Source organism: Saimiri boliviensis, chromosome 10, assembly GCF_048565385.1.
Source record: "Saimiri boliviensis isolate mSaiBol1 chromosome 10, mSaiBol1.pri, whole genome shotgun sequence".
NCBI classification, from domain to species: domain Eukaryota; kingdom Metazoa; phylum Chordata; class Mammalia; order Primates; family Cebidae; genus Saimiri; species Saimiri boliviensis.
In genome coordinates, this window is record NC_133458.1 from 8,888,581 (window position 1) to 8,912,112 (window position 23,532).

General features: G+C 43.7%; 1 protein-coding gene and 4 non-coding genes across 5 annotated transcripts in view; 2 read left to right on the forward strand and 3 right to left on the reverse strand.

Moving 5' to 3' along the window:
• Positions 1 to 21,111, forward strand: part of LOC104651703 (uncharacterized) — a 33,653-nt gene extending 12,542 nt beyond the window's left edge. The window contains 1 exon segment of the mRNA XM_074379878.1: positions 15,234 to 21,111. Within this exon segment, the coding sequence (XP_074235979.1) occupies positions 15,234 to 15,445 (212 nt within the window). The 3' untranslated portion in view covers positions 15,446 to 21,111.
• On the forward strand, positions 258 to 329 carry TRNAC-GCA (transfer RNA cysteine (anticodon GCA)). Its single transcript has one exon. It is a non-coding gene; the product is annotated as a tRNA-Cys (tRNA).
• TRNAC-GCA (transfer RNA cysteine (anticodon GCA)) lies at positions 4,309 to 4,380 on the reverse strand. Its single transcript has one exon. It is a non-coding gene; the product is annotated as a tRNA-Cys (tRNA).
• Positions 14,046 to 14,117, reverse strand: TRNAC-GCA (transfer RNA cysteine (anticodon GCA)). Its single transcript has one exon. It is a non-coding gene; the product is annotated as a tRNA-Cys (tRNA).
• Positions 21,112 to 21,619: 508 nt separating the features above from the next.
• On the reverse strand, positions 21,620 to 21,691 carry TRNAC-GCA (transfer RNA cysteine (anticodon GCA)). Its single transcript has one exon. It is a non-coding gene; the product is annotated as a tRNA-Cys (tRNA).
• Positions 21,692 to 23,532: the final 1,841 nt, after the last annotated feature.

Genomic DNA, 23,532 nt, shown 5'->3' on the forward strand with positions numbered 1-23,532 from the left:
GAGCAGCCAGTTCTTTGAATCCTGCTCTCCTAGGCAAGTCTGAGGATGTTCTGGCTGCAAACTTGAGTGATTTTAATGTCACTGCCTTCAGTCAGAAACTAGAGAAGGAAGGATGCTGACTGTAAGTAGAGCTGGCAGGCAGGTGTGGAGGAGGAAGGAGAGGTAACGTGACAAAGCAAGTACACATCCCATGACAGTTGACAGTTAGGATGTGACCATACAGGTTTATAGTACCTATGAGAGACAGGCAATCAAATGGGGGTATAGCTCAGTGGTAGAGCATTTGACTGCAGATCAAGAGGTCCCTGGTTCAAATCCAGGTGCCCCCTCCCTGTTTCCTTTTCACTCACTGAACATGATAGGATGTTGTACCCCTAGATTTTCTTCAACATGTGGATTCATTCCACAAAACAGGAGGGGAGGCAGGTCAGGTCTTCACTAGAAAGCCTCTCTTGATACCCGAAGCTCCAGAGAAACCCAGTTTCTTGAAGGCTAAGTCAGTGCTCATAGGTCTGGGAGAATTTTTTTTGTGTTTTGGTTTTTTTTGCACACCTCAACACTCATCATTTGGGGAATTCAGAATTGTGTAAGTCTTGGGGGAAGACAGGATCCTGTCTCTGGTTAGGAAAACAGTAAGGTCAGATGTGTCCTCCCCCTGAATGTCAGTGTTTGAATCAGGGTTCCTCAAAGAAAGTAGAACCAGTAGGGGCTGTGTGTGTGTGTGTGTATGTGTGTGTGTGTGTGTGTATGTGTGTACGCGCGCACGCATGTGTACGTGTGTATACACAGAGATTTTAAGGAATTGGATTATACCATTATGGGGCTGGCAAGTCTGATGTCTGCAGGGCATGGCAGCAGTCTGGAGACAAAGGGAAGATTTGAGGTTGCAGCTCGAGTTCCTTTCTTAGCGACAGCAGACATTTCCTCAGAAGATTTTCCTCTGATTGGATGAGGCCCATCCACAGTTTGGAGGGTAATAAGTCTGTAGATTTAATGTTTAATCACATCTAAAAAATACTTTCACAGCAACATCCACATTGGTATGGACAAACATCTGGCCACCATGGCCTAAGTTTGACACAGTTAAAGGAAAAAAATTTTTTTGAGACAGACAGGGTCTCCCTCTGTCACCACACTGGAGTGCAGTGGCATGATCTCTGCTCACTGTAACCTCCATCTCCTGGGCCTAAGAGATCCTCCCACACGAACCTCCCGAATAGCTGTGACCACAGGTGTGCACCACCACGCCTAGCTAATTTTTGTATTTTTCGTTGACATGGGGTTTTGCCATGTTGCCCAGTCTGGCCTCAAACTTCTGGGCTCAAGCGATCTGCATGCCTCGGCCTCCCAAACTGCTGGAATTATAGATGTGAGCCACTATGACCAGCTGACACATAAAACTAACCAGCACAATTAGTAATGGCTTAAGTTTAGCTAATTATATTCCCCTAAACAAGACTATGAATGTTGAGTAAATCATATATAGAGGGAGGGTGAATTTGAAATTCATTCTGGAGATGGCAGAGCTCTGGCAATAGCAGTAGGGCCAGAGGCTATAGAGAATGTCTGTTTTGGTGACAGTGGGAGCTCCATAGCCAGGGTGGGCTGAGGTCCTGTGAACATGATGAGCCTGGCCTCTGCAGGCTTCCCTGAAGTGAATGAGCTTCTTGACATCCTGTCAGCGACTGCCCTCTGTGTCTCCACTCACCTTAGATGGCTTCTTCTTTAATCAGTGTCCTGGCTTGTAGCAGGGAAGCCTAACAAGTGATTTCAGAAGAATGAAGGGAATGTGGATTGGGAGTCTGCCCTTGTTAAACTTGAAGATAATGGAAATCTAGGTAGCTTTTAGGGAAAGGAATCCAGAAACCTTTATCAGAATGTAGAAAAGTTGAGTTAACTTTGCCTGCAGTCCCATCAGGACGAATTTGTAGTTCCCAGATTATAAGTGGCCTCTGGGAAAGATGGCTGGTCCTACCAGTTTAAAGAAAATAGTCAGCTCATGTGTTGCCCTGTATGATCGGTTCCACGTGGATTGAAACACAGACATATTTCTGTCTGTATCACAAAGCTCTCTGATCTCCTGCCACAGAGTAAGCGAAACAGCTGAAAATGAGAGCCAAGGCTGACCCCCGTGGGTGGCAAACTTTGATGTCCATGGAATCTGCAGCATCCCCCAGGCTCCTAGCTGAAAATAGGTCAGTGATTAAGAGAGTGGAACTTAAGGAATTACAAGGTGGATTTATGGGAGCATTTGGAAAACTCAATTTATCCCAAATTACCAACTCTACCTAATCTCCAATCCTGCCCTTTCTTCCTACCTGAAAGCTGACCAGCCCAGATGGAAGGGTTTTCACTGCAAGAGATCCTTTTCCCCACCTCTTATTTTCCCTTGACCTATGGTGAAAGTAGGATCTGAGCTGAGCCTGGGCACCAGTTCCTGGGAGGTGAAGACTCACACACCAAAATCATTTCCAACTGGCTAATGTATGTCAGCAAAATCTTCAAGAGCATGTGTGGATATGGGTTCTTGGAGTATTTTATAAAGTAGAAACAGTATAATTTTAAATGAATCTGAATTTTTTATTAGGAGTGTGCCCAATTAAAGTTCTATTTAAAATACCATAGCTGGAGCAGCTGGGATAAACCTGTTTGCTCAGTTGGTGGACCTAAGCCTGGATTCACAGGAGGCCAATTCCAAATGCATTTGAGATGCTAGGGATGTCTTGCTGTAATGTAGAAAGAATCCATAGGCTTCAGGGGGTAGGTAAGCTGGAGTGGATTTATCACACGTGACTTGCCCTGACTTGAACAACACATAGGTGTTTGGAGCGTCTACATTCTTGAAAAGAATTCTGGTAGCTGTTCTCTGTACACAGAGATGCTGGTGAGAGGCATGATAGTGGAAAGCGAGTGCCTGATTTCAATGGGGCTAGGTGATTCCAAGGGTGTCTAAGGCCAAGCAGCATGATACTTAGCTCGAAATGAACTTTGGGTGTTACTTTGTGGTCTGTGCCACACAGGTCTTGGCTGTGGCTCATCAGTGGTGAGGTTTTCAGGCCTGAGAATGGGGAGCTCATCGTGATCCCCTTGATGGGTAGATCTCAGTTACCGCCATCGCCAGCACAGTAAAGGTTCCTGGCCTCTGACCCAGTTTCCAGTTTTGAATCTGCTCAGAGACTCTGCCTCCCTTGATGGTGGGGAAGCTAAGCTTGAGCAAATGACTCTGCCAAATACCCAGTCATGGCCTGTGCATCTTCCTACCAGATTTCCCCTAATAGGTCCTTCAGCCATTTGCCTTGAAACTGCATTGGGGAATGGGAAATAGCCACATAATTTTGGGATTAATGGTTGTCTGCTACATCTGTGAAGTTTCTGGAGGTTCAGTATTTTGGGGAGCATCAGAATATCCCAGAAAAGACCACATCCCGTATCTTGCTTTGTTTAACTACCAGCACCATTAGAGGGGGCTTGCGAGACTGCAGTTACTACCCATGGTGTGCCGCTCTCAGTGAAAAGGCTACAGACTGCAAGGTGTTCATCAGATAATACTGAGATGAACCTTAGATGACTGACTACATGGTTCCAGTCAGGTTGCTTTTTACCTGTTCTTATTTTTGCTTACTGATTTTGGAATCTGACTCCAGCTTCCTTTCCCTTGCTGGACCCATGATCTGTATCTGTCTGCATGGAGGAGAGAAAAGAGTCTGATAAGGTCAGGTCAGTTCTCTGGGAAGCCCCAGCAGACTTCCTCCATCATCTTGCTCCTTGCCCTTAGTCTCACAGAGCCTCCCAGAATCCTGCTCTCCTCTAGTCCGTAGTCTGGGTAGGTCAGGGTGTGAGTCTGCAGCACCCCCAGGTGGGAAATCCAGAACACAGAGCCAAAGTCCAGGGTTTGACACTCTGAGCTCCCAAATCTAAGCTCATTAGATTTCTCATGCCTGTAGGAGGTGGACATGAGGCTGCCGTTGGCTCATGTAGTCGTGTGCCTCAGCACAAGCTGGGTGCTGTGGAGAATACAGCAGGACTTAGAGACATGGCCCAGCCCTCTCTTGGGGATCACCTGGTTGTGCCTGGGGAGATTCTGGACAACTCTGCAGAAGTACTGGAGTGCTACCCAGAGGGCTGCAGAAGGCAGGAGTCTGTGCCTCACAAGCTTTAAAGTCTATAAAATCACCTGGGGACTATTGAGTTTGCAATTCAGAGATGCTGTGGGTCTGAGTTTAGATAGGCTGTGTCATTTTTTTCCAGGGTGGTCTGGAAGGAGCTTATGACCCAGGACCCACTTTGATGATTAAAAGTGAAACAGGTAGGGGGCACCTGGATTTGAACCAGGGACCTCTTGATCTGCAGTCAAATGCTCTACCCCTGAGCTATACCCCCAGTGGTAGGAGGATAGTATAATTAACCCCCTTTTCATGTGTCCCCAGCACACCAAGAGCAAGACCCAGCTCTGCCGGTTGGGGTGTCCAGACCGGTTCTGTTTCTCTGAACTCTGGCCTCCCTCCTGTCACTAATACTTCTTTCTGCATCACTTCTGTGTGCTCCTGGCTGAGGACACCCTGGTGGCCTGGTTGAGCTTTATAACTTGAGAGACCTCTAAGTCATCCAGATAATCCTCTTTGACGGTAGCAATTGTTGAGCATCATGCCAGGTGTGCTGGGCTGGGGCAGAACTCTAACTGGGTGACACCACCTTGCCCTGCACTGAAAGGAGACCCAGAGTCTGTGTCTGGAGAAGGAAGAGAAAACCAAATGCTGCATGTTCTCACTTACAAGTGAGAACACGTGGACACAGAGAGGAGAACACCACACACTGGCACCTACCTGAGGGTGGACAGCGGAAGGAGAGAAGATCAGAGAAAATACATATGCATAGTATGTGGCTGGCAAAATAATCAGATCCCTGTGACATGAGTTTACCTGTATGACAAACCTGCATATGTACCCTTGAACCTAAAATAAAATTAAAAGAAAAAAAAATTAAAAAGATGATCCTCTACAGAGTACCACTTCTAGAAGTTTACCCTTCAAAAGTATTCATATAAGTGTACGCAGATACACGTATGTGGATGTTCATCACAGTGGTTTTTAATTCCTCACAGCAAAACACTGGAGACCATCTAAATATACATTGGCAAGGAATTGGTTAAAACCAGAGTTTGTCTCTTAGCCAGGAGATGAGGAGAAGGTGAAGATGCAGAGCAGCAGGGGATGCTGAGGGGCCTCCATGGCCTTGGTCTTCTCAGTCAGTTAGAAAACAGGTCATCCAAAGAGAGTGGAGATAGAGGGTGGGACTCATTACTTGGGAAGAAGGGTAAAGTGTGAACCAGGACTATGGGAAATGGAGAAGGGGTGAATTAGAAAGGAATAGGATCATTGCTCATTAGCAGAGAGATGCTGGTTGATGTCAGAATGGTGTAGATTTGCAATAGGACCATTTTTCTGTCTCTACAATTTCCTTCAGCAAGGACTGGCTACCCCAGAACAAAGGTGGGAAAGACCAAGGTGTGTGTATCCCCAGATGCAGAAGGGAAAGGCAGACAGACCACTGGCCAAGCTCTCAAAGGAGCTAGAATCATGACTGAGAGGCCAAACATGGGGTCCATAATGGGCAGGCAGACAGCTGAACCCCAAGGTGGCTCTGGGGCCATAGGAACAGAGAGAGATGTAAAAGATTAAGGTCAGAATGAGGATAATGAACCATTTTCAGTAACAGTATGGGGAACAGGTTAACATCAGACGAGGTGCCATTAAAGGTCTTGAAAGGGAATAGTTTGAGTGATGATCAGGTTTGGCTATGAATGCTGAACAGTTAAAGCAAAAGGGAAGGAAACCAACCAGAAGCTTCCTTATCTGCCGCTTAAAAGTCCACAGCTAGGTGCTCCAGGCATGGCTTTTCATAGGTTCAAGAAACTGACTTCAGCTGGGCCTGATGGCTCACGCCTATAATCCCAGTACTTTGTGAGGCCGAGGTGGATGGATCACGTGAGGTTGAGAGTTAGAGACCAGCCTGACCAACATGGAGAAACCCCATCTCTACTCAAAATACAAATATATATATATATATATATATATATATATATATATATATATATGCCGAGTGTGGTGGCATGTGCCTGTAATCTCAGGTACTCGGGAGGCTGAGGCAGGAGAATCTCTTGAACCTGAGAGGCGGAGGTTACAGTGAGCTGAGATCATGCCATTGCACTCCAGCCTGGGCAAGAAGAGTGAAACTCTGTCTCAAAAAAAGTAAAAAGAAGCTGATTTCTCCTTTCTGGCTGTCTGGCGGCTTGGCTTTCAGTCCAGCATGCCATCACCCACATAACATCTCATCTGGAGGACAGGGACAGGAAAGGGTCAAGTACCCAAGTTCTAAGCCAAAGCTCTAAGTGTTTGTGTAACTGGAACAGCAGAAGCCACTTCTTAAGAAATTTAAGTGTTCGTGGGTACATATTGGGTGTGTATATTTACAAGGTATTTGAGCTGTTGTGAAACTGGCATGCAATGTGAAATCAGTACATCATGGGGAATGGGGTATCCATCCCTTCAAACATTTATCCTTTGAGTCATCAATGCCACTTATCGAAGGGGAAAACAAGTACTAAATAAAAAGTTCACATCAAAAGGAGTCCGCTTTGATGAAAAGGAGATTATGAAGTACATCACTGAAGATTAAAGTCCTGTTTTTCAGGCTCCTCTATCTTATAAAGAAGGTCAGAAGATACAGAACATTTTCAACTCAGGGAGTAGAGCAAAGCACCATTTGCTAAATGATCAAATTAGACAAAGTGCTGGGATTACACGTGTGAGCCACCACACCTGGTGGGGAAGTTTTTAAAGGCAAAATGAGAAGGATTAGATAAATTGTTTTGGAAAAACAGTTCTTGGCTATAACAGTCAATGACAAGGGTGGCAACAGTCCAAGGCTTGTCAGGCTTTTGCTGTGTATATGTCCTTGCAGAAGTATTTTTTGTGAGTGTCTAAGGTTGCAATGGCCTTTGTAGTTTTTAAGAGTCTTTTGTGGTAGTTCTTGTTTTCAGGAATTCACATATAAGAACCCTACTTGTTTTCAGGAATTCACATATAAGAACCCTACCTTCATGGCCTTCCCTGGCTCTGTTTGTCAGGTTTTAATACAAGTGACTCCATTTTCATTCTGAACTTTCACAGTGGGATATTGGACAAGTTACCATTAACTGGAGCTTAACACTGTTAGGGACTTTGAGAGAACGTATAACATGCTTTAGGGTTATCCTCTCCAAAAGAACAAGGCAACTGGTGTGTTTATCCATGTAGTCCCATCAGTCGTCGGTTGAGGGTTGCTTTTGAAGGTTGGGTGCAAATTCTTTGGTCTTTTTAGCCTGTTATATGTTTGTGCAGCCTGAGAATGCCCTCAGACATAAAGTTCCAGGTGCTGACAGTGGAAATTGGGGCCTGCATCCACAGAACTGATAAATGCTGTGGGACACCAACAGCATTTACTATATCCTATAGTGTGGTGAATTGCGGTAATAGATTTTTGAATGTTAAGCCAACCTTGCATTCTGAAACAAACTTACTTTGATTATGTTGTGCTATTCTTTTTTATGTAATGCTGAATTTGATTTATTAATACTTTTTCTTATGTTATTAAAGTGGATTCTGTGTAATATGTGAGATTGTCCTGTTTTCTTATGTTGTCTTCATTATTTTTTATAACAAGTTTAACTAGCCTCATAAAATGAGTTGGAAAAGTACCGCTGTTTTTAGTTTTCTCTTCTCCGGAAAAAGAATAGAAATGTTTGTTATTTAGGTTGACACCACCTCTTACTGGCTTCTTTCCTTTCTCTGTCTAACTTACCACTCCCTACTGGTGTTGCCTAAACTTATCTCCCAAATAAACTACTTGCTCTTAAATTCTAGTTTCAGAGTCTACTTCTAAAGAAATCCAAACTAAGACAACAGATTAAAGGACAAAAATCACGTCATTAAAATAGATGAAGAAAAACATCCAATCAAATTGAAGACACCTTCATGATTTAAAAAAAATTCTTGGCAAGGCCAGGCACGGTGGCTCATACCTATAATCTCAGCACTTTGGGAGGCCAAGGCGGGCAGAACACCTGAGGTTGGGAGTTTGAAATCAGTGTGACCAACATGGAGAAACCTCATCTCTACTAAAAATATAAAATATAGCCAGGTGTGGTGGCGCATATCTGTAATCCCAGTTACTTGGGAGGCTGAGGCAGGAGAACTGCTTGAACCAAGGAGGCGGAGGTTGTGGTAAACCAAGATCACGCCATTGCACTCCAGCCTGGGTAACGAGCAAAACTCCGCCTCAAAAAAAAAAAAATTTCTTGATAAACTAGGACAAATATTCTATCTCCTTAATATGCTACTAAGTGTCTACCTAAAATATAAAAAGAAATATTATTTAATGGTGGGATCATGAAAGCTTTCAATTGAAAACTGAAAGACAAAAATGTTCTTAAATGACAGAAATGGAAACTGAATTGAGGAGCAAAAGACTATTAAAAAAAATCACCAAATATATTTTTCAAATGAATCAACTAAGACAATCCAGAAACAAAAAAATGTATAAAGGTCTTCGTTTTTACTTACTTTTAATTGAAGTATAACTTACAATAAGGTACAGAAATCTTCAATGTAAAGCTCAATTAATTTGTACACATGCAAACATATGTACCCACTTCCCAAATCAAGATACAGAAAATTAAATGCCACTAAAAACATTTTTGCATGTACATATACACTCTCTAACTTCTGTATCCAGGAATACAATTGTTGTGGAAGAGTGTTTCTATTTTCAGCTTTAGCCAATAATGTCAGATGATTTTCTAAAGTGGTTATAGCAAATGATATTACCACTAGCAGGGGGTGCTAGTTACTATGGCTCCACATACCATCACTAAGTTATCATTAGTCTCTTTCATGTTAACCATTCTAGCAATTGTTCACTGTGGTTTAACTTATATCTTTCTTTTCTTTTTTTTTTTTTTTTTTTTTTTTTTTTTGAGACAGAGTTTCGCTCTTGTTGTCCAGGCTAGAGTGCAATGGCGCAATCTTGGCTCACTGCAACCTCCTCCTCCCAGGATCAAGCAATTTTCCTGCCTCAGCCTCCCAAGTAGCTGCACCACCATGCCTGGCTAATTTTTTTTTTTTTTTGGTTTCTCCATGTTGGTTAGGCTGGTCTCAAACTCTCAACCTCAGGTGATCCACCCGTCTTGGCCTCCCAAAGTGCTGAGATTATAGCTGTAAGCCACCACACCTGGCCTGATTTTTTTTTTTTTTTCATATGAAGTTTCACTCTTGTTGCCCAGGCTAGAGTGCAATGGTGTGATCTTGGCTCACCACAAACTCTGCCTCCCGGTTTAAGCCACTCTCCTGCCTCAGCCTTCTGAGTAGCTGGGATTGCAGAGGCATGTGCCACCATGCCTGGCTAATTTTGTATTTTTAGTAGACATGAGGGGTTTCTCCATGTTGGTTAGGCTGGTCTTGAACTCCCAACCTCAGGTGATCCACCTGCCAGGCTGCTGCCTAGGCCCTCCCAGTGAAGAGTTCCATGCGCTTATAGGCTCATCAGTCCTTTGCATCTGCCTTGGCAGTCCAACCTACTGCCAAAAAGGGAAACCCAGAGGACTTTAATGTCATCGTAGAAATCACTGCGGAAGTCAGTGTTTCCTAAGCCTGTGGGGCCAGGAGTGAAGAGGACTGGCTGGCTGCTGGCTGCCTTCTGAGAAGGTTGCCAGGGCTACAAGGCAAAGCCCTGTGGGTAAAGGAGAAAATTCCAGTAGGAGGGAAAGGCACTTCGCAGAAGGGACAGTTTCCCAGCTCCTGTGATAAGAGCAGTGGTGGGGCCTTAGTACAGCTGAGGAAGTGAAAAGGAGCTAACCGAAGTGTTACTCCGAGTGTTCCTTTTAGATGGGACAGGGCTCTGTCTACCATCAGAAAAGGTCACGTGGGAGGCTAGACACAGTGGCTCATGCCTGTCATCCCAGCACTTTGGGAGGCCAAGGCAGGAGGATCGCTTGAGGCTAGGAGTCACTTTTCCCACTCTGTGTAAGACTTATATTATTTCTTTCCGAAGTGTTTGCTATAACAAGTGTTCAAACTATCTGTGCCTGGAAGTTTTTTGTTATTTTTTTGATGGCAAAATGTTTCATTGTGAATTCAATTTCCTTAGTAATTCTATGATTAGTCATGATTTCTGTTTCTTCTTGTGTCAGTTTTGATAAAATTAAGCCAGAGGTTGAGGACAAATAACACTAGTATAAGCATAAAGTAAGATTTGGGAAAAGTTGCAAACAATGCATCAGAATGTCTGCAACTTCCCAGACTCTATTTCAAGAAAACATTTCCTTGAACTGGACACAGTTAGATACACTGTAGCAAGTACTCCAGAAGAGACATTCTGTCTCTGTGCCACATGTATTTACAGGGATATTTGGAGAGAGAGCACTTAATGGTAGAAGCTTCTTGGCAAAAGAAACAGCCTTGCTGGTAGACGAAAGAATGTGGAGCATTGCCACCCATGGCTTTTGAGGTTGGCATAATGGCACCTGTATCACCTAAAATATTGATCTTTTTTCTTTGAACTAGCTTAGTTCTGCTAAACTAAAGTGAATTAACAGGAAGAGAGAGAAACAGACTATCAAGAAGACAAAGAATTTGTGTTTTTTAAGTTTTATTTTTCTAGAAACTTCCATGCCATGTAAATATTTTGTTGGCATAAAGTTGCTCATAATATCATCTTATAATCTTTTTTATTTTGGTGGGAACTATAATAATGCATCCTTGTCAATATTGTCTTCGTTACTACTTTTGTTGTTTGTTTCAAAGAACAACTTTGCTTTATTGACCCTCTCTCTCATTTGTTTTCTACTTAATTTGTGCTTTCATTAATTACTTTCTCCTTTATTTTTTCCATGGGTTTATTTTACTGTTACTTTTATGTCTTGGGAGAGATCCTTAGTTTTTTAATTTTAACCTTTTCTTTTTATACTACTGTAGATGCATTAAGGCTGTAAATTGCCATCTAAGTACTCTAGAGCTGCAGTGCATGAATTTGAGTATCTTGTATTTTCATCATTATTTAGTTTAAAATGTTTTCTGATTCCTACTAAGATTTATTGTCTAGCCAGTGGGTTATTTAGAAGTATAATTTGTAATCTAAACATATGAGGATTTTCCGGTATTTGTGGGATTTGTTAGTTTTTTGATGTTATTAATTTGTAGCTTTATTTTGATCAGAAAACATGGTCTTTATGATTTCAGTACTTTGTAATTTGTTAAGACTGGCTTTGTGGTTCAGTATACAATTCATGTTAGTCAGTTCCACGTGTGCTTGGAAAAAAAAAATCCATGTTCTGCAGTTAAGTGCAAGATACATGTTAGTCAGGTCAGGTTTGTTAGTCTTGTCCAAATCTTCCGGATCCTGTTGATACTGTGTGTACTTGTTTACAGATTCACGAGGGTTTTTAAGATCTCTCACATGAAGGATCCAGTGGACGTTTGTCCATTTCTCTTTTTTAGTTCTGTTAGTTTCCACTTTTTGTGTTTTGAGGTTATGTTATTAGGCATACCAAATTTAGAATTACTTTCTGTTTTTGGTGAATTGAGCGTTTTGTCAAAATGACTTTGTCCCTGGGAATGCTTTGGGCCTCAAAAACTATTTTGTCTGGTATTAATATAGCTACATCATATATAGTTGTCATAGGTACAGTTACCTTTTTCTGTTTTTTATTTTTAAAATTTCTGTATCCTTACGTTTTAGATGTATTTCTCATGAACAAGATAAAGGTGTTTTTTTTTAATCCAGTGAAATATTTTGTTTTTTAAATGGGAGATTTAATGATTTATATTCCATGTTTATGCTGGTAACACTTTTGATTAAATTTCCTATCTTCTTTGTCTGGCAAGTCCTAGTTTCTGTTTATCTCCTTTACTGTCTTCTTTTGGAGACTGTATACAGCGATCCTCACAGTTTAGAGGTGAGAGTCCACTGCAGCCAAGCCTGGGATGAAGTGGTAAAAATCTGCAAATGTCCCCTGAGCAAATGGATTCCTCCACTGAGGGGATCACCCAAAACATGGTAATGTGTGACTGACGGGAGGTAGAACTGGGCTGTACACAAGGAAACCAGTAACCTGGTCTACTCCTGAGAGTGAGCTCGACACCTTGGGCCAGGATCTGCATAGAATTAAAACATGAAGAGCTGGAGAGTAAAATCATTGGCACTTTCCCTGTGGCCACTTAGGCAGGGACAAGTGTGTCTGGGGACATCAGTCTTCTCAGTGCCCATTGAGAGGTAGAGTCCAGAGAGGAGCAGCGCCGGATCCCAGTTCCAACAGAACGACACCCTCCTCTTTGCACTGTCCTGGTCCCTCTGCTCAGACTGCAGGTTCAGCAGCAGCCTGCTGTCTCCCCACACTCTGTCCTTGTGATGCGTTACCTCTTCTTTATGGAGAGAATTGAAGCAGCCAGACCTCAGCGCCTCGGTTTCCCACCCTACCACAGAGACATCTCTCTCGAGCTGTTATCAGCCCCTTCCCTTCTGCCTCAGGGAAAACATTCTCCTCTTTTCTTCGAAAGCAAACCACCCCATCTGTACTCTTGTCCCTATAACTGAATTGATTGAATTTTTTCTCAGTCTTGTTCCTTCCCCCACCCAAAGCATGCCCAGTCTCTACCCTAAGTTAGGTTGTATTGGCCACTTTCCACTGAAGGTACTGCCATATTTCTCTCTGGAACAAAGGAATGTTTATTTCCCAACTCTTCTTTGTCATCTTTTCCTCATCCCTTACATCTGATGAGTCACCAAGTCCTATATATTTTAGCTTGAAAGTTTCTCTGGATTGCCTTTTTCTCCTCTGCATTCCTTTTCTTACTCTGTGTCACTGTCCGAGTTATTTAACTCTATATGCTTCAGTTTCTTCTTAAACAGGGATAAGTTTCTTAGGACAAATACGATAACATGATAAACCGCCTAGTATGCTGTTAGCACATAGTAAGGGTTCAGAAAATAACACCAGTTCCTGTCCTTGTCTTTTGGCAAACTCCAAATCATTCTCTGTACTGTCTTCTAAATGATCTCCTGAAACAGATGGCCTGACTGGTTGCTTCATTTTAGGGCACAGGACTCCCTGTGGCCCACAGAACAAACTCAGAATTCTAGTGGGCACAGTGGCTCATACCTATAATCCCAGCACTTTGGAGACCGAGGCGAGCAAATCACCTAAGGTCAGGAGTTCAAAACCAACCTGGCCAACATGATGAAACACCGTCTCTAATAAAAATACAAAAAATTGCCAGGTATGGTGGTGCACAGCTATGATCCCAGCTGCTCAGAAGGCTGAGGCAGGAGAACCATTTGAACCCGGGAGGCGGAGGTTGCAGTGAGTTGAGATCGCACTGCTGAGCTCCAGCCTAGGCGCCAGCAAGACTCCATCTCAAAAAAAAGAACACTGCAGAGCCTCTGTCTCCCTTGTTGGAGTAGCTGAGCCAGGCTTTTGGCTTACAGGGTTGAAGCAAGGGTGTGAGTGAGCTCTGGTATGGGAGAAACTGATTCTCCAGGGGAAAATATCTGCCCTGCATGGAAGTGCTGGGTGCTGTGATGTTTCTCCCTTGGTCTGGCCACCACTCCAGTGCACAAAGTGCTGCTGTGGGAAGGGAGCAGGGGGATGATAACTTGGGTACCATTCGCTGTCTGTTTCTGGGTGTCTGCTGTAGTACAGCTACCTGGTCTGCCCTGGAAAACCCCAGAAGCATTCTGCATCACAGCCTCCACCTTCTATTTGAGAATCCAGTAGAGTTGGAGAAATTACATATATAGGGAGAGAGGGAGCTAGATACCAAGAATATGAGGGATATCTATGGAACTGGTGCAGGAAGAGGGGAAGAAGTTATCCATCCAGGTTGCAGCTGGGTTGGCCTGACCTGTAGCTTCCAGTTCCAGGGAAAATCGTAGGTGGAATGGATGTAAACTGGAATATGACCAACAGCTTCTGTGAAGAACGTAGCAGTTTGTATGAATAGAAAAAGTGCAGTAGGGGGCACCCAGATTTGAACTGGGGACCTCTTGATCTGCAGTCAAATGCTCTACCCCTGAGCTATACCCCCTCCTTCTTGTAGGTGTCTAATAAGCACCTTTCATGTTGGTAGTCATACCCGGCAGTCCTGCAGCACATTGGAAGTTCCTACTTATTTCTAGAGATTAAGACCAGCAACGGATTCTAACACAGATTCACCCCAGAAAAGTCCATCCCCAATTCCCAAACCCTAGTCCCTGCTCACATGCCTGTATGTCTCCCCCCTTTCCCTCAGTCTTTGGTGACAGCAGCAGCTGGGAGGAGCGTTTCCATTTACTGCTGGAACAGCATTTAGGTCTACATGTCTGATTTCTTCTTGTTTACACTACAAAATAGCAGTTTGGTGACACAATTTGAGACACATGCAATACCGACATCTGAAGTTATCACAGTCTGGGATGTTTGCATTAAATCCAGTTCATGAAACAGTTGGGGACCTTCTTAGGCCCTGACTTGGAGTTGTCCTGGGAAGCATCTTGGAGACAGCATAGCATGAGAACCACACCTCCATCCCCAGTGCATGACTGTTTTTAACCTTACATACATATATTTTTTTAAATCTAAGTATCTCGTGCAACTATTTTTGAAATTCCAACACTGTTTTTAAAGCTAATGATAAAAGAAACCTCAACCCTTTGTATTTCCCTCTTGCCACCCAGAGGCAGCCACTCTCCACCCTTTTGGCTGTTTCTTCCAGTCTGTTTGCCTCTATAATTTTAAGTAATATAAATATGTCATAATATACTGTGTATAATTTATCAGATTTAGACATCATTAGCTGACTTATTTTTGTAGATGAGGATTATAACTCATGACTTCTTCTGTTTTCTAATTTGTTTACTGTGTATCTCAACTTTTTAGATAAAATACTATATATTTACCCTTTGTTCAATTTTATCTTCCATGTTTTAATTATTAGGATGTCAGTAGTTTTTATGGCCAATCTATATAATCTTAAGCTGAACTAAGAGTTCTGATATAATTTTTTGTTTTTCCTCTAGTTAGTGATAACCTCACATTTTCAACTGCCCAGCTTTCTTGGAGCATCTGTGATTTTCCACAACCTTTCATTGCTCCATGAAATGCTTGTCAAAACCACATTGTAAAAACTGTTAGATAATTAACGTCTCCACATTTTGTTTTCCAGTAGCTCTCCAGCTTCCTTCTCTGTTGCCCTGTAGAGCCTGCTGCACAGTCTGTGCCCTGGGACTTCCTCCACCCTCACCGGGACATTCTCTCCATCTCTGTCTCCTGTGTGCGAGTCTCTTCTTCCTGGTTCCAAGTCTCAAATGTTTCTTAATTTACTTCCTCATTTTGGCAGAGGATGTCCTCCAGTTGTTTTCTGGGAATCGTGAGTAGAGGTGAATTTTTTTTAAGACTGCATGCCTCAAAATGTCCATAATTCTACTTACACACTTGATTAGCAGTCTGGGTAGACATAGATTTCTAGTTTCAACTTACAATCCTTCATACTGTGAAGGATTTTTCCTGTTGTCTTCTAGTGTCTAGTATTGCTATTGAAAAGTCAGGTGCCATTGTGATCATCTGTCTTTTGTCTATCACCTGTTCCTTTCAGTTTTTAAGCCTTGACGATCTTCGCGTTTGTCCTGATATTCTGTAATCATACTATGACGTATTTGATGAGGATAATTTTTTATTCATTGTGCAGGGCATTTGGAGAATCTTTTCTAATGGATAGGCAAGTCCTTTCATTATGAGTAATCATCTTGTATAATCTCCTGTCCATCATGTTCTCTTTTTGGGACTTTTATTAGTGTGTGTGTGTGTGTGTGTGTGTGTGTGTGTGTGTGTGTGTTTGCTTATCCGTTTGTTTTGAGACAGGGTGTTGCTCACCATCACGTTGAACTCCTGACCTCAAGTGATCCTCCCATCCTAGCCTCCTTAATGGCTGGGCGTACAGACATATCCCACCATGACAAACTAATTTTTTTATTTTGTAGAAACAGGGATCTGAACTGTCCAGGCTGGTCTTGAACTCCTGGCCCCAGGTGATCCTCCCTACCTGGGCTTCCCAAAGTGCTGGGATTATACACATGAGCCACTGTACCAAGCCCACCAGTTGTTTTTCACACATCATGGTTTTAACCTCTAACTTTATTATTTTTTTCTCTCTTACTATCTTTTCCTTTGTCTTTTTGTTCTTTTACTTTCTGGGAAGCTGCCTCAACTTTATTTTTCAAATTTTCTATTTAATTTTTTATATCCTCTGTCCTTTTTTCTTAATTTCTGAGCATTATCTGTTCTATACTTGACCCTTTTTATGTGTGTTGTTTAACAGATGGAATACTTTTTCATCTCTCTCTCTCAGGATATTGATTCGTTTCTTTGACATTTTCCTCTCTTTCCAGCTAATATACAAGTGAACCAGTGACGTGCAGTTCTGCCTGCACTGGGATAATGACCAGTCAGATTCTCTGTTTTCAAGATGCTTAACATAACAGATGCCAAGAAAGGGAAAAGGAGCTGACAGCAGAGGGGGAAGCTGAAAAGACATACAAAGAATGGCCATAAAAGATATGAGTATGTTGAGTGATGAGTGATCAGAAACTATGAGTGATGTGGTACAGGTGTTTGTAGAAGAACAGAAAAGCTGTTGATCAGGTTGGCTATCGGTGAGGTCCTGTTAGAGAAGGGGCGATCTAGGCCTGAGTCCTAAAGCTTTGTTAGTGATGTCAGAAGTCACGGTCCCAGCTTCAAAGGCCTCAGTTGTCTGATTATTTCTGGATCCCCATGAAAAGCCCATGACTCCTGTTTTATTCTCACTGCACACCCCTGCCTGTGATGACCCTGAGACACTCCATGCCTTGTAACCCAGTGGCAATATCATCAGGGTGGGAGCTGGCTGGCTGCTCAGATGGCCCCCAAGCAGAGTCTCGTCATAAGCACCATGTTTAGGTCTCACCTTTCTGCAATGTTTGAATTCACCCAAAGTCACAGTTTCAAAAAATGAACTCTAGATCTTCCCAATTACAGGACTACTCACACTTCCTAATCAGGGCTCCCTTCCCACATTGGGACAGGCAGGGGGTCCCCAGCAAGGCCGGCATTAGGGTGGAGGTGGCTGTGCTGCCCCTGGGGTATTTGCTGCTCTAGGCCTGAGCACCCTGCCTCTGCCTGCCCAGCAGCAGAATCCAAGGATTATTCAGGTCCTGCTGGGAGGAACAAACACCAAGTCACTGGACCTTTCCCCTTCAGATATGTTTGAAGAACTTCCTAAGTCCCCGTCAGCAACACATGAACAAACTGTTTGTTAGAGAAGGTACCTTCTACAGAGAGGCACACCCATCAGATTCTCAGAAGGTGAGCTGATTTTCAAATTACAGTAGCTCCGTAGGTACCAGAAGAGCCCAAGTGAGATCTGACGAAATGGTTCTAGCTTCTCTATCCACATGCCCTCCAAGGAGCTGAAGACTTCAGGCTGAGGAGAGCCGGCTGAAATGGCCAGAAGACGGTACTGAAAGGGAAGCAAGGCTTGGCCTCCTAGCGGGGGAGCAGACTGAAGCCACTCTAGGTGTGAAGAAAGAGCTGCAGGCAAGAAGCGCGTGGGGCTCAGCCCAGAGTCAGAGATAACTGCTTGGCCAGCCCAGGTGCCAGTGCTAGGGTACAGTAGCTGCAGACCAAAAGGCCTTGCTTCCAGTCCAAGCACCCTTCGTCTGGGCTTGCATTTAATCAGCAAAGACGGTTCTGCACTTCTCAGTTCTTTGACCCAGGAAGCCTGGCCCTGAATCTGTAAAGTCTGTAAATAAAACTGCAGTTTTAACTTTGAACATCACAGGTTTGAACTGTGGGTCCACTTAACACGGAGATGTTCTTCTGCCTTTGCTGCCCCAAGACAGCAAGTCCAGCCCTGCCTCTTCCTCTTCTTCTTCAGCCTACTCCATGAAGATGACAAAGAATAGGACCTCTATGATGATCCACTTCCACTCATTCTATAGTAAATACATTTTTCCTTATGATTTTCTTAATAACATCTTTTCTCTAGCTTTCTTTATTGTAGGAATGCAGTGTATAACACATAGAACATAGAAAATATGTGTCCATTGACTGTTTATGTTATCAGGAAGGCTTCCAGTCATCAGTAGGCTATTAGTAGTTATGTTTTGGGGGAGTCAAAGTTATATCTGGATTTTTGACTGCAAGTTGGCGTGGGGGAGGGGTGTCAACACCCCTAACTCCCTCATTGCACAAGGGTCACCTGTATGCACTGTGGAACTTTAATACAGCCCACTTCAGCCTTGGCAAGTGCCTCATCCCAAGCTCCCGTTTCTCCCTGTCGGCCCTACCCACGTGGGCCCTTATCCCTCACCATCATTCAAATCTCATCTCCCGTTGTAAAGTCCAGATGAATGCAGCTCCCAGAAATTACCTCAAAAAGAAGCTTTTATATGTCTTGGGCCCTCAAAAAAATAAGAGTTAGTTACATTGCCCAGTGCTCCTCCAAAGGAGAAAAGCAGTCATCATGGGGACGATGCACTGTTTTCCCACCAGGCCAAGTCATAGCCCTGGCATAGAGCAGACACGGCCTCTGCCTGGCCCGAGGTCTGCTCCAGAAAGGTAGACTCGGGGCTGTCCAGCCCCACGGGCCCATCCCCCTCCTGAGCTACTTATGGGGGCTGGAGGTGTTAATCTAATGGGGCTCCCCTTCCTAGAGAGCAGGTGGCCCAGGGGTGAAGTGGGGAGGAGAGGAGGGTGCAGAGCCAGAGTGCTGGTGTGGAGCCAGCCAATGAGAGACCTGGATGCAGAGGACATAGGAGAAAAAGAAGCCTGGAGAGCCAAAAAGGACAGAGGGTAGCTCTGAGCTGCATTGCATGGATCCATATTCTGTGTGGTGGCTATAAAGCCCTTCCATCCTTGGCCTCCTGTTCCCCTGCCAGCCCCTGCCCCACCCTCGCTGTTCCACTCCCCAGGCTCCCCATCCCCACGCACTCCAGGGCGCATTCTTGATGCTGGACAGTGCTGAGGCTCCTCCCTCCTGCGTGGCTGCTGCCTGTAGCTATGCAAGAGCAAGGCCAGGCTTCCTAGATGAGGCTCCAACTTCCTCTCTTCAAAACTTGCAAAGAAATTGACTTGCCCCTTAACGGGTAGCAGTGTTTGTTTCTTAGGCTGGTATTTTATGGGAGTAAGCAGATGGCGGCTATAATTATGTTATTATGGACTATTATACTCTTGTTTGGGGAGAAAACGTTAAGCAGAATTGGGTTCAGATCTTTGCTTTTGTTTTTTCTTTTTTTAAAAAATTGTTAGAATTTTTTGTTTGCGTTCAGTCTTTGCTTTTAGCTGTGGTTGCTTTTAAGTCTATGGAGAGACTAAATGGAGTGAGCCCAGCAGAGCATGCTGGGCAAGAGAGGTCCTGTGTCCCAAATCAGAATTTCAAGTGGTACAAAATGAGGCAGTAACCCGCACATGGGGGTCTGATACCGCTTGCAGAAATGAATTGAACAGATGTCTCTCTTTTGGTAAGGATGTGGTCTTATTGACTTGAAATAAGAATGTCCTCAAGAAACAGCCAGTCACCCATGGGATGCTGCCGCAAGGAGTAATTGAGCACTGACTCAGACAGAGGGGAAACCGCTGCCTCTGCCAGTCGTTCTCCCAGATTCAAACAGTCCCAGTTAAGCATTTCACCTTGTTCACCTCCCTGAGAAGACGTTGCAGCTCACTTGCCCCAGTGGGCACTGGGAGGCTCTGCTCGGGTGGGAAGCAGATGCCCCCCAACAAGCACATCTGGTGTTTCCCTTATGAAGCAGATACTGGAGTCCACACATGAACACAAGGAGCAGGGAAGTAGCCCCGGGGCATAGTGTGGAGCCTCCTATGGGGAAACAGGGATTAGGGAGGGGCAAGGAAGAGGAGTTGGCCAACAGGTAGCAGGTGGTCATCTAGATGGCCATGATGGGTGACGGGTCTGGCATCTAACTTTTCAGATGTGGGGATCTGGTAAATTTCAGTTTCTTGATACTATCTGGGAAGACTGCTGGTAGGTTTCCTGAGAAAGGAGTTCAGATAACACAAATGTAAATTTTGCCTTGGGTTTCAAGAAGGGGAGGGTCAATTTCTAGGTTTATTCAAGAAAAGCCATAAACCTCAGTTCTATGGGGCAGTTGGGACTGTTTCAAGGCTCTGAGGATAAGGATTAATGAGGGGACAGAGTCACCTGGAGAAGTTCACTGGGGCCTACAAGAAACTACAGAGGCTTTCTGGCAAAGCTCTCCGCTGTCTATTCTCTCTCCTCTCCTTGCAGGAAGATTCCAATACCATTCCAGACCCCAGAGGTGAAAAGGATTTTGTTCAATAAGTAGAAAACTGAAGGGGTGTGGGAGGCACATGGGTTTGAACTAGAGCCCTCTTGGCCTACAGGCAAATGCTCTACCTTGAGTTGCACGCTTCACTTGCTAGAACTGTTTCTGGTAAGTGCCTGTGCAGCCACATCAACACCTCAGTTTCTTCTTGGTCAGTCCATGGGAACAGCCCCGCTGCAGACAACCCATTCATGCTCTCCTCTTTCCTCTAAACCCAACCCCCTTTCACCTGGCAATCCACAGGCCTACAGCTTCTCAGTGGGAAAGACATCAGCTTGGAAAGCCATTAACATTATCCTAGAAAGGCTTTTTAAACGACCCAGCAGGACAAGTCCTCAGACGGCCTTGGCCAACCCAGTGCTTCCCTCTTTTCTTGGTTGTAGTTCTCAGAATAACTGGAGAATGTGCTGGGAGTGCTGTGTCCTGAGATAAGGAGGAACTATCCTAAACTCGGACTCTGTTCCCATCACACCTAGAACAAGACGTCCTGCAGCACTTTAGCCCAATGATCCAAATTGCTGTTGGGTATAAAACCGAGAGCAGAGGGTGTTCAGGGTCCCTCAGCTGCAGTGTGAAGTGGGACACACATAGGTGAGACTCCCATCTGCCCTGAGCAGCTTCCTGAGCCTTGGGGGACCAGCTCACCCTAAATCCCAGGCTTTTGTTGTCCCTTGCCTGTCTGAGGAATAAAGTTGCTTTGCTTAACTTGCTGTGTGAGTGTTCTATGTCTCCGGACTTGAGCAAGTGCTCATACTGCACATTAATAATTGGTACGTGCTTCATAAGTGGTTGCTAAATTTTGCAGCCCAGGAGATCATCTGGTTTTTCTGTGATGTGGGGTGATGGAATGAAAGAAAAATAAAATTTCTCAGACCTAACAAATCAATCTCCAGATGGCATTCTGGTGCTCAGACATGTTTGGCAACTTTGATTTTAGTCTGTACTTGCACGTTACACGCCTGAAAGAAAAAATGAAGACTGTCATTAAAGGCCCGCCTGAGTTCACAACATCACCTTAATAAGATCACAGCTAGAACCACATTCCTGGTTTTGGAACTTTCCACTGGCCCAGCCCATAGATGACTAGATTCCTTTCCATGTCTTCTTTTTCCACTTCCTTCCTACCAACCTCCCCTTAATCTGCCATAGGACTTGGGGCAACCTGAAGGTACTAATTAATATGTGTCTCTGCTACTTAAAAGAGACTCCTTCCAGGGGGCACCTGGATTTGAACCAGGGACCTCTTGATCTGCAGTCAAATGCTCTACCCCTGAGCTATACCCCCTCAGCTTCTAAGAGCATCTAATAAATACCTTTCCACCTGTGTTGTAACACCCGTCTATGCATTGAAATGTACATTGACTCAGGCACTTTTAGAAATTTGGAAATTTTGCCTCACAGCAAATTAGCCCTTTTGGCCCTCTTCCTTATAGATCCCTCCCTACTTGGGCCCCTAAAAGCCCCCTCAACTTAAAACTTGCCATCTCAGGGCTACTTTGAAGGCACTTGCTTGAAGAATCATCACCAAGAGCTTGGTCACTCCTTTCTTCATCTTCTCCTTAAAGTCCACTGACTTGAATATGTACCCACATCCTCTCTTTCCACCCTCACCCTTACCCTGGTGGATGGATTTGGGGGCTTTTCTGTCCATCTCCTCTCTTTTTATTCTCATCTCAACTATTGGTTTTTTGCAGGGTCTGGACTGAACCCAAGAAAACCCATACCAATAATTTGAATCATTTGACCCCCATCATGTAGCCCAGGAAGTTTCCCCAGCTGTCCCAAAGGGTCTCAGGCCAGAAGCACAACTGGAGCAGCAAGAACAAGAAATGTGTCCTCTGCTGGGCAGACCCCTGCCCTGAGGCCCAGCACCACAGGTCCTGCAAAGTGAACCTGGCCCCTGGCCAACATCCTACATTAAGGCCACTGCTGACATCAAAAGGCATGCAGATCTCAAAAATGTAGAGAAAGAACACCCACCCAAAGGATCCCATGAGATGGTGGCAGTGCCTGTGGTAACTGTACCATGGAGACCAAAGTCAGAATGCACAGAAGCTCACAAAGGAAAATGCAGTCTCTTTGTGTTTTTCTAGAGTGCCAGACACAACATTGAGCATAAAAGTTGGGATGCAATAAATATTTATTGGAGGGAAGTAAACAGCAAAATTGGCAAAGATAACTAACAATAGAGTTAATATAAATTACTTGAGGTAGCACCCGTCAAATGAACTCTGTTGCTATTTTGGTGTTCGGTTCTCCAAACCTCAGCATGCATATTCTTCTGAACTCAGATTCTGTCTTTCTCGCTGGAGGAGATGAGCCAATTCACTGCCACCTGGAGGGAGCTCTGTCACTGGCTACTCTCTCTGGTTGGTCTGGCTTCCTCAGCAGTGGTCCACTCTTATTGAAAAGGGAAAAGGCAAGGAAAGAATTAAAGAAATCCTCATATTAAAATTCTTTTTGTTAAAACAGTAAAAGACTAGTTAAAAGTCCCAAAGTCTACAACCAGCAACCATTATACTTAATGGTGCAGCGTTAGAAGCATTCTCTTAAAAACGAAACGATACAAAAATGTGTGGTAGTTTGTTTCTATTTAAAACCACCAAAACTAGAGCTAGTGCATTTAAGACAAAAAAAAAAAATAAGGTTTTTAAGTGGAGTAGAAGAAACAACACCCATTGTTTCAGTGATACTGTGATTGTGCAGTTGTTGGATGTTGTGTTACGTAAGTACAATTTAGGTAAGTTGGTTAATAGTGTGGTTTATATTCTTACTTTTTTGCTTGTTTGTGCTACTCATTACTAAGGAAAGAGTACTAAAATCTCCAGTTAAAATTGTGTTCGTCAGTTTTCTTTATGCTTCCCTTGGTTTTTGCTTTATGTATTTTGGAACTCTAATTAGGTACATAAACATTTAAGATTCTTACATCTTCTTAATAAATTAACTCTTATCATTATGAAATATCCATCTTTATTGCTGGAAATATTCTTATTATAAAGTCTATTTTGATAATGTAGCCTCTCTGGCTCTCTTATAATTGGTGTTTGCGTAGTCTTTGTTTTTGTATTTGTTTACTTTAATCTGTATTTTTTGGTTTAAAATGCATCTCAGCCTGGGCAACATAGA